This window comes from Triticum urartu, chromosome 1 (genome assembly GCF_003073215.2).
Source record: "Triticum urartu cultivar G1812 chromosome 1, Tu2.1, whole genome shotgun sequence".
NCBI classification, from domain to species: domain Eukaryota; kingdom Viridiplantae; phylum Streptophyta; class Magnoliopsida; order Poales; family Poaceae; genus Triticum; species Triticum urartu.
Window position 1 is genome coordinate 315,665,427 of NC_053022.1, and position 11,430 is coordinate 315,676,856.

Below are 11,430 nucleotides of genomic sequence, written 5' to 3' on the forward strand. Positions count from 1 at the left end.
CCGAAGTTTCTGTTTTTGCACCGCACAAACCAAACAAGCAATCTAATCATCCTAAAGGCAAATCTTGGCACATTATTTTTATAATACAATGGAATTTTACAAGGGCATAATTATTTTTGTGAGAATCTTCATGAAAAATTCTACATTGTTTCCATGAGCATGAACACAAGTGTTTAAGGTCGACCCTCACTTCACCAATGCATCACCTTTCAATCCTTCTGTTTTTGTGAAGTTTTAAGTTCCCCTCTATATTTTTTTGTTTTTAAACTTTATAAAAGAACTCAATAGAAATAAATGACTCTCTAAAACTTCTGGGTTGTCTCCCTGGCAGCGCTTTCTTTAAAGCCATTAAGCTAGGCATATAGTGCTCAAGTAATGGATCCACCCGGATCCCTAGGTATATCAAAGCCAAATTTAATTAACAATGATTTGTGATTTAGTAGTGAGCACAAAGTAATATATATATATATATCAAGTAATGACGAAGTCTAACACTCTTCCTATGCATCGGCATGCCATAAAGGAGCAATTCATGCACACATAGTAAAGGCCGATACATAGTATAAATAGATTCTTGCAATTTTATTGTGTTGAAAACATAGAGAGGTGGAGATGTAGTTCCTCTCTCATAATAATTGCAAGAGGAGTAGCAAGCACATGCATATTACATTCATCAAAATTATCAAGTGCAATGGTAAAAGGCAACCCATCAATATAATCCTTAATAAGAACAAACTTCTCCGATATAGTGTAGTTTGGAGAATTCAAAAAGATAATAGGACTATCATGTGTGGGTGCAATAGCAACAATTTCATTCTTAACATAAGAAACTATAGCAACTTCATCTCCATAAGCATAATTCATATTGGAATCTTGGCCACAAGCATAGCAATTATCAAGTTCATCAAAAAGGGATATTTCAAATGAATCAACGGGATCATAGCAATTATCATAGCGTTCATCCTTCGGTAAGAACGAAGGGACATTAAACAATGTATGAGTAGGAGGATTACTCTCGTTAGAAGGTGGATATGGGTATCTAATCCGCTCTTCCTCTTCTTGTTCTTCGCTCTCCTCATCATCTTTTTCATCCAATGAGCTCACAGTTTCATCAATTTCTTCTTCCATAGACTCCTGCAAAATGTTAATCTCTTCTTGGACAGTAGAGGATTCCTCAATATATGGTTTAGGCATTAGAAGCATAATTATCATAACAATATTTAAGTATGGCAAAATTTTCAGATTTGTAAAGAGTAGCATCATAATTTTCAATCAAAGAAGCAATTTCATAAGCACCCTTAAAAGCAACAAATTCTTCAATTTGTTGAACATCGTAGTAATTATAAACACCCTTAGCATATGAAGATACGATTCCATTATCACTAAACTCACATTGGTAGGGAAGGTGTTTCTTAGGGTCTTCAGAACAACAAGTAACATCATATATTTCACATAAATTCCAAGCATAGCATTACAAATGATGAATTTGATCCAATAAAAGTTTCCCTTTTTGAGATAAGCGGTGTCGCACATAACAAGCATGCTCATCTAAAGATTTGCCCTCAACTAAGCTAGTTGGGGTTTCAGCACGAGCACATAGGGATCGAAGATGATCCAAGTAGAAAGCTTTAGTAGTATGATAGATTTTGGGTGGTTCTTCAACCATTGGTTTAGTAGGTACAACTATTTTTTTGGTATTTTGCATTTCCTACACATAACTAAAGATATAAAACAACTTAGAACAGAAAATAAAAACTACTTAGTGATAAAGCAAACAAGCACACACGAGAATATTCACCCCACGCTATTGCTCCCCGGCAACGGCGCCAGAAAAAGGTCTTGATAACCCACAAGTATAGGGGATAAGTTATAGCCTATTTTGATAAGTAAGAGTGTCGAACCCAACGAGGAGCTAAAGGCAGAACAAATATTCCCTCAAGTTCTATCGACCACCGATACAACTCTACGCACGCTGGATGTTTGCTTTACCTAGAACAAGTATGAAACTAGAAGTACTTTGTAGGTGTTGTAGGCTAGGCTTGCAAGATAATAAAGAGCATGTAAATAAAAGCTAGGGACTGTTTAGATAAAGACACAACTAAGTTAGTTTTAGTAGAAAGCTTTTTGTCACGAGAAAGTTATTTGTCCCTAGGTAATCGATAACTAGACCGGTAATCATTATTGCAATTTTATATGAGGGAGAGGAATAAGCTAACATACTTTTTCTTCTTGGATCATGTGCACTTATGATTGGAACTCTAGCAAGCATCCACAACTACTAAAGATCATTAAGATAAAAACCCAAGCATAGCATTAAAGTATCAAGTCCTCTTTATTCCCATACGCCATGACCCACTTATCTGTATTTGTGTTTCTATCACTCATGCAACGCATACAATAAGGAAACCATGAACATATTGGAAACCCTACAGCGGGGATCCCTCACGCTTCCGCGACACGGAGAGCACCATAGGACAGCACCAATAATAAAACATGCAACTCAAACCGATCACGATTATTAATCAACCAATAGGACAAAAAGGATCTACTCAAACATCATAGGATAGCCATACATCACTAGGAAATAATATATAGCATTGAACACCATGTTCAAGTAGAGATTACAGTGGGAAGAAGGGGTGTTACACCGCTGCATAGAGGGGGAGAGAGTTGGTGATGACGGTAGCGAAGTTGTTGGTGTAGATTGCCGTTGCGATGACGGCCCCGGCGGCGTTCCGGCGCCACCGGAAGAGATGGGGGAGAGCCCCCCTTCTTCTTCTTCCTTGACCTTCCCCCTATATGGGAGAAGGGTTTCCCCTCTGGTCCTCGGCTTCCATGGCGGTGGAGGGGCAGGAGCCCCTCGGAGATTGGATCTCTCTCTCTGTTTCCTTCTGTTTCTGTGTTCCCAGATTCTGGCCTTTCACCGTTTCTTAAATTCTCGGAGATCCATAACTCCGATTGGGCTGAAATTTTAACACGATTTTTATCCGGATATTAACTTTCTTGTGGCAAAAGAAGGGCACCAACCGCCTTATGTAGTGGCCACAAGGACCAGGGGCGCGCCCTACCCCCTGGGGCACGCCCTCCGTCCTTGTGGGCCCCTCGGGCATCGTCTCGCGTTGATTCTTTTTCCTAAAAGTCACATATATTCCAAAAAAAATCTCTGTAAGTTTTTATCCCGTTTGGACTCCATTCGATATGGATTTTCTACGAAAAAACACATTGAACAAACAGGAACTGGCACTGGGCACTGGATCAATATATTAGTCCCCAAAAATAGTATAAAAAGTTGCCAAAAGTATATGAAAGTTATAGAATATTGGCATGAAACAATCAAAAATTATAGATACGACGGAGACGTATCAAAAAGCTACGCAAAAAGCAGCAAAAGACACGATGCGTGATTGAGACAAAACAACATGAGCTAGACCCATCTATCTATCAAGATCACAAGGAGCTGACTCTACATCAGCCTATATGCCAATAACCACTAGGGCAATGTTTAAGACTCCAACATCATCATCCTAGGAATTCCACAAACCAGATCTCCAGAACAGATGTTACGACCAAATCCATATAGTTTAGATAATTTGAGTAGCAGGAAACATAAGCAAAAGTATCCATCTGGGAGGGTAAACCAAGTCCGGCGGAAGCCGATGAAAGCCAAAGAGAGCTTCAGCTTGGTGGAGGACTGTATCTTCCATCTCCATTGCTTGGCAGCAATCCCGTGGGTCATCCTCCATCCCAGCGCAGCAATAAATACTTCACCAGCGATCATCTCAAAAAAAATTACACCCTCCCACATTAGGCTTTGTCTTTCTGGGTTTATCTGCAAGATGAACCAATCATTAAGCATTTCAATGATCAAATTAACAGGAACACAAGGATCAGTAAGCTTATTATTATTATTATCAAAAATCACATCATTTCTCAATGGGACATTTGCATTTATGCCCCTAACTTGAACCCACTACTCAAATTTGCCCCTAATTTTGGAGCATGCTCAAATTTGCCCCTTTGTCGTTAGTTCCCCTTATAAAAATACCCTTCCGTTTCGTTTTCGTTTGGTCAAAGGGCTTTGACCGTCTACTAGACGTTTTCTGGACATTGTTGCCCCTGCCTCCTTATGTCATTAACATGCGGCACCCACTCTAACAAATGAAAGGAAAAACTATTTCTCTCACCCCTCTATCTCATACACTTACATATGGGACCACACTAGGAAAAATAATGGAAAAGACTCTATCACTTACAGGTAGACCCAACTAAAATAATAATAAAATAAATTATTATCTCTCATAATCTCTCTCTCTCTCTGACCTGTGCACGGCTCGATCGATGATTCCCATCACCGGCGCACCTGCGGGTGAGGACCACGGGGGCGGAGACAACAGCAGTTGCGGCCGCCACAGTGGCCTCGCGATCCATGGAAATATTCTTACTCGTCCCTTTCCTCTGCTTCTTGTCGTAGAGTGTGCTGAGGATGCTATTGTTAGGCACCGCAGCCAGAGGCCAACTTGAGATAGCGGAGCATGTCCATGAGCAACGTCGGCCGGCTCTCGTCCACCCCACGCGGTGAATCAGGCATGGGCCACCCATAGATGACGCCCAGGACCCCATCTTCCACCACGGTCATCACTCTTGACTTTCGAAATTACACGGCCCCGAGCCAGCAGACCTCCCCGACATCTGTCCCGTCGTTGATGTAAGGTCATGCCCTAATGCCCTCTTTCGCCGCTCAATTCCGTGCCCGTAGCTCACAGCATGAAGCCAGCCGCCATGACCGACCATGGGTGGTCATGCGTGTGCATTACCACCTATCGCTCCAATGCCTAGCATGCTTGGCGTGTGTCGAGCAGATACACCGCGCGCCTCGTGCCCTCCTCTCGTAGTCATCCGGCCACCTACGGTGAGCCGCCGGTGAGCGCGGTCACTCACGGCCAAGTATGCCTCGCCGTGACCTCCGTGGACCAATTTTGACCCTGACGGTGAGTTCCGTGGCCCACATGTCAGGGAAAGAGAGAGGGGTTGTGTGAGAAAAAATATAAAATTTTTTGTGGGGGTCCCCCTGTAAGTGAGAGAAAGGGTGAGAGGTTTTTTTTTCCTTTTTAACTCGAGGGTAGATCCCATGTGTAAGTGAGAGAGAAAGAGAGTTTTTTTACTCTGGGGTAGGCCCCACATGTAAGTGGCATGTGCATAGAAGGGCAAATATGTCTAGAAAATGTCTAGTATACGGTCAAAGCCCTTTGACTGGACAGAAACGGCCGAAAGGGTATTCTTATAAGGCGGACTAATTGTAGAGGGGCAAATTTGAGTAGTGGGTGTGAGTTAGGGGCACAAATGCAAATGTCCCTTTCTCAATTTCCAAATTGTCTAGAATATAGCCAAAGTCCCAACAGCTACCAGGTTTCTTTCATTCTTATTAAAATAATTAACCATATCTTAAACATATCATGAACATTATCAGGTATGTTTTGTAAATCAAAGGAACATTTTATAATATTCCAGAGCAACTTAGCAATGGAGCATCTGAAAAAGAGATGATCAACACTCTCATTCTGCATACACGAAAGGCATTTTTTATCACCAGTCCAACCTCTTCTAAGAGATTTTCTTCTGTCAGAATACTATTTCTTAGCACCAACCAAAGAAAAACCTTCACACTGGGGGGCATCTTAATCTTACACATGAAGTTATGTGGGTATTTCACTCCATTCTCAATAGTATGTCTACAGTAAGACTTAACCATATATATGTCGTTTTACACGAAGACCATTTAATTTCATCTCTCTGCTCAATCAAAGTCACAATGGCACAACCCTCTTGTGGTCCCACAGTTCCTGTGAGTCCCCATAAAGAGTCCTTCTAAAATGGACATGCTCTAATCCTTTATTCAAAATCGCACTTACTAATTTATTTTTATCAAAACACAAATTATAAAGCCTAGGGAAATTATCTTTGAGTGCTTTACCTCCAACCCACCAATTTTCCCAAATCTCACATTCTTCCCATTTCCAACCACAAATGTACACAATGACAGGAATGATCTTTGTGTTTAATAAGTTCATACCAAAATTGTGAGTCCCCTTGTTTATATTTTATCTTAGCCATACCCCTCATTTTTTGGTATTTATTAACCAACAACTCCTGCCATAGTCCATTAGTATTAAACAATTTCCACCACCATTTTATAAGCAAAGCTTTCTTCATTAAAGCTAAATTTGGAATTTTTAAACCTCCCATATCTTTAGGTCTACATACCTCAGACCATCTCCACTTAATGATATTTTTTCTTATCTTCTTCTTTCCACACAAGTTTAGCCCTAAAAATCCATCCTCGTATTAACCCCAACAGGGAGTCCATAAAAGGACATCATAAAGTATGGAATGTCAGTTAGTGAGGATTGAACGAGATTTATCCTCCCAGCACTAGCAAGCAGCTTACCTTGCCAATTACTACATTTCTTCTCCGTTTTATGCTCAGGTAGTTTCCAAATTTTATTTCTAATTCTCTTCTCATCAATAGGTTGCCCAATGTATCTCATAGGCAGAGAACCCATATGGCAGGTGAAAATCTTTGCAAATTCCTTTGCCTTGTTGATAGTATCCCCAAACAAGAAAAATTCACTTTTATGAAAATTAATTTTCAAGACTAGCATTTGTTCAAAAAGACAAAATAAAATTTTCAGATGGTGTGCACTATTATAGTCATCTTGCAAGAGGAAAATTGTGTCATCAACATATTGTAACATATTAATCTCATTATCAATATTTTCCTCCAACACACCCTTAATCGGCCCATTTATTCAGGCTTTATCCATTAACATAGCCAAGGCATCCACAACCAAATCAAAGATAAGAGGGAAAAAGAGAGACCCCCTGCCGCAGCCCTTTGTGAGTAGGAAAATAGGGTCCTAGACTTTCATTGACTTTTATACACACTTTGCCCCCATTTATAGTGTGCATAACCAAGTCAATCCATTTATCTTGGAAATATTTAATTTTAAGCATTTGCAAAACAAAAGTACATTTAAATTTGTCATAGGCTTTTTCAAAGTCTACTTTAAATAGCAAAACACTTTGTTTCCTATGATGAATGCTATTCAAAGCCTCATGTAGAATAAGTACTCCATAATGTACCTCTTTCTAACAAAGGCAGTTTGTATTTGGGAAATTACCTCACCAGCAATCCCATTAAGTCTGTTCATAAGTACTTAGGTTTTAAAAATTACATTCAACAGACCGATCGGCCTGAATTTATGAATTTGGTTTGCATCTTTAGTTTTAGGGAAAAAAGTGAAAATTTCCATAATTGAGCCTAGATATGTCTAAATTTCCATTATGAAAATCATCAAACCTTAATGTCATTTTCAACCAAAACCCAAAAGTGTTGGTAGAACTCAACAGTAAACCCATGATGGCCTGGTGATCTATTATGAGTCATCCCAAACAATGCATTTTTTATTTCCTCTAAAGAAATTCAGCTTTTAGCTTATCCACAACATCACTAGGGATAGTCCTACGATTATCAATATCCAAGGATATAGATCTCTCTGGATGACCAAAAAGATATTTACAATATTTATTAATATAGACTATAAAATTATTGTCTCCATCATTTTTGCCTTCTCCTTGTTTAAGGCAAGTTATTTTACAATGATAATTGGGATACATTGTCATAAGCTAAAAGTGGCAAAAGTGAAATGTCAATTTCAGAGTGGCATAAGGAAAATGGGCAAAAGTTAAAGTGGCAAAAACAAATTTTGCCTAGATTTATATCCTTGGTGTGACTCTAATTTAAAATAAAGATGAGAATGGTATTTGCTCTGTTAACTGAAGCTCAAAATGATCAGATGAGATTCCATGAAACATCAGCTGCTGAGATATACACATCTAAACATTCAGTTCAGACAAGTAGGTTCGGCAAGTAGTGTGATTGTAAGCACTGTCAGCTCCTGCTTCTAGGCACCAACCTCGCGCATAGTGGTTTGGCCATGATGAGGGTGAACTCCGGCTTCTCGGTGAAGTCCACCTCATTGCCTGGAACCTCATGCCACAACTCATTGACCAAATTTCCCACGAAGTACTCGAGGTGAAGTCTGGAAATGCCAAGCCCGGCACAGATCCTCCTCCTGACGTCGAACGGCATCATCCTAGTCTCCCTGCTGCCAGCCACATCCACCCCCTCGTCATCGCCTCCCGACAAGAATCGCTCTGGCACGAACTTTGTCGGCTTCTCCCACTCTCGTTCGTCCCTGCTCATCTCTGCCACCATGAAGTTCACAGTGGCACCCTTCGGGATCAGGTACCCGCCACATGTTCTCCATCGCCTAGTGCGGTAGCATGAAGTGCGCCAGTGGGTGTGTGCGTAGTCCCTCAAGGATGACGACTTTCAGGTAAGGCATCCTATGGATATCCTCCTCGGAAACCTCTTCCTGGTCGTCTCCAGTTGTGATGCCGATCTCGTCATAGAGCTTCTCTTGGATAGCCCACATAAATATTCCTAAGCAGTACCTTAACATCGTATTTGATTGTGGACCTTTTATGAGCACCTAGGATTCTAAACTAAGCGTATTTTAGACTTCCTCCATTCTAACTCAGGAGAAGCGATAGAAGGTGAAGAACTGGTCATGATAACGATAAACAACAAAAGTAAAACCCACTGAAATTTAATTATTTTTTATTTTCTGAGTTTTTGGGAAAGCGGAAAAGCAAAATAACAAGAAAAAAAGTAACTAAGCAAAGTAGATAATTAGGAAGGTAAAGGTCTGCAAAATCTATGGTTAAATACGCAAAACAGAACCAAACAGCAATCCAAAAAGACTTGGCAAAACCAGGATAGCTTGAATTGAGTATACGTGAAGTCCCCAGCAACAGCGTTAGAAAAAGGCTTGCTTCCTTTGAACTAGGAAGGTGTTTGGCCCCAAATGCAAAGGTTTATAGCAAGCAGCAATTTCCCACAAGTGAATGACCTTAAGATTTATCGAACCAGTAGGAGTTGTAGAACATCTAATTATCAGTACATGCACACACACAAATACAAAAATGCCTTGGCCCTCAATGAAACTAGCGAGGTTCTCAATCTCATCACTAGCTTTGCTGGTTACAAGGATTAAATGTACGAGTGTATGGAAGATTTGATTGCAGCAAGAAAGTAAAAACAAGGAATTGTAAAGAGAGTGTTTGATCGAGGTTGAAAGAATAGGAGAAGAATGGACCGTGAACCATAGGTTCACTAGTAGTTTCTCTCCAAAAGATAGCATGGTGTGGTGAACAAATTACAATTGCGTAACGATTAAATTGCAACTTTTATAACTATGACTATCCAAGACATAATCAGCATATGAGCATCTCTAATATTCCATCCAAGACTGTTGTCCAGCATGTATCTTAAAGTATTAAGTAAAACAGGGTATTGCATGACATGAAGTAGATGACATATTGTCTTCACCCTACACAAAGGAGAACCACGCAATCATCTTTTTATCCCTAGTGGGAACAACACAATGCAAGCCTTTTACATTTTCCATGGAACCTAACTATCATACACAACTCCCTCTTGGAGATCGAATATCAAATATGGCGAAAGAAAGACAAATAGATCGGACAGGATATATTGAAGAGAATAATGCAGAAAAGAAACTAAAGATCTCAAACACATTCATATATCTCAAACAAGTTTTGCAGTGGCTGGCCATCAGGGTGCTATAGGTGCTACTTTTGTAGAAATTACGTAGCTTTGATTCGGGCTCGGACTCTTTGGTTTGAGCATGCACCAAATGCTCTTACCATGGAAGCCTATGTGGTACGGGATGGCGTGCGATTAGCATGTCATATGAGACTATGACATGTGCTTACTGAAACAGACGCTCAAGGTCTGATTGACCTATGAAAGCAAAGAGGAGAAGGCAGATTGGAACTAGCAGGCATTCTTCAGAAAATTGAAGATTTCGGTGGGTTGGTGTTTTTCTTAGAGAGGTTCTTTTTGGAGAAAGAGATGGCGCCTTAGGCGCCTATCCATTAATCTGAAGAACAAGTCACACATGGTTTTACAATGTCTGATGTTCAGATTGCCTAGCTTTAAAAGCATATGACGGTGATCCATTGAGTGGGACCTGCTATTACAAACCATTGTAAGACTAGTACTAGATTACGAAAAGTATGCTCTAGCCACATTGTTTTGAGCCCTGCTATTAAGCTCCCTGGGAATGTGTCTAACGGTTATCTAAGCCTTACTAGTAGAGCTAAAGAAATTTTCCAATTGGCTTCTAATCTCCAAATAACCAGGGCATTTAAGGATATCTCTTGCTTGTGCAACTTGGGTCAAAACCCGATTGTCCGTGAAGAAGATGATGTCTCCTGTTGTAATTGTAGTGATCAATTGGGCAGCTACCTGAAGTGCCATAGGTTCTACTTGGAGAGGCGACGCGATTTGCTCCTCGGATAAACCAATATTTATGTTGATCTCTTGATGTTTTCCAGTCATTTCTATGAAAGTTCCTATGTGTGTGGTGTTTTGTGTATCAAGTTTCCATGTTGCATCTGTAAAGACTTTGCAATTTGGAGTAGTAGCTTGCATGATATCCTGTTATTGTGAGCTTTATGCTCATCTTGACTAAGACCCTGCCCTGCTTATTGTGATTGAAGTGTTAGCTCCTGGTTATCTAGAATGGCCTGCATAATTTGGAATGCATGTATAGGCTTGGTCTCTTTCCTATCGAAAAGAGTATTATTCCTCGCTTTCCATATGCACCAACGAAAAATCATTATATTAATGAGAGAGGCATGTGGATGCCCTGAGTTAAGAAGAGCATTGATAATTTCTACAATACTATCATAGTTGTTAGAAAGAATTTCAGATTCAATAAACCAAGGATGAGCTACCCAAGATGCTCTAGCAAAGGGGCAAGTAAAGAAAATATGCATGTCATCTTCATCCTGATCGCATCTAATGCAACTTTTCTTAATAAGCTTGGAATATTTCCCTGCTCTCATACATGTTGGAAGTGCTTTCCTCAAGAGCCTCTAAGCAAAAGCCGGTACCCTTGGAACCATAGTCTTCTCTTTCCAAACCTGCTTGAGTAGTTGTTTAATCTCTTGAGGTACCTATCTAGGCAATGTAGATCCCTGTTGTTGCAAGTCTTGAATACATGCTTTATAAGCTAATTTTGAAGCTCAGTTACCTGAAGGATGCAATCTCCAGCAGAGGATATCAGTTCCCTCTTGTTGAATAATCGGTACCTGCATGATGCTATTAGTTACCTCATGATCAAAAAGATTGTAAATAAGTCTAGCATTCCATGTTTTTCTGATTTTGGTTCCACAAATCCTTGATCTGAGAAGGATAGACATAATGTTCCAATTGTATTTGCAAATGTTCGTAAATAGATTGCCAATGAGGAAACCAAGGAATGCTCGAAATGGAGGAAT

The 11,430-nt window shown here is 40.1% G+C and overlaps 1 protein-coding gene across 1 annotated transcript; it reads right to left on the reverse strand.

Annotated features, from left to right (window-relative positions):
- Nucleotides 1-7,470: 7,470 nt before the first annotated feature.
- Nucleotides 7,471-8,263, reverse strand: LOC125532902 (cytochrome P450 89A2-like). The gene is made up of 2 exons (XM_048696767.1): nucleotides 7,974-8,263; nucleotides 7,471-7,519 (listed from the first exon to the last, which is right to left on the reverse strand). The coding sequence occupies exons 1-2, from the start codon at nucleotides 8,261-8,263 to the stop codon at nucleotides 7,471-7,473; spliced, it is 339 nt and encodes a 112-aa protein (XP_048552724.1).
- Between the last annotated feature and the right edge of the window lie 3,167 nt (nucleotides 8,264-11,430).

Bases quoted from the DNA above. Each gene is read 5' to 3' on its own strand.
- LOC125532902 (XM_048696767.1), bottom strand. From the start codon at position 8,263: ATGAGCAGGGACGAACGAGAGTGGGAGAAGCCGACAAAGTTCGTGCCA. The intron at 7,520-7,973 runs GTTGGTGCCTAG...TGATAATCGTAG, and splicing joins GCCAAACCACTATGCGCGAG to GACTATCCCTAGTGATGTTG.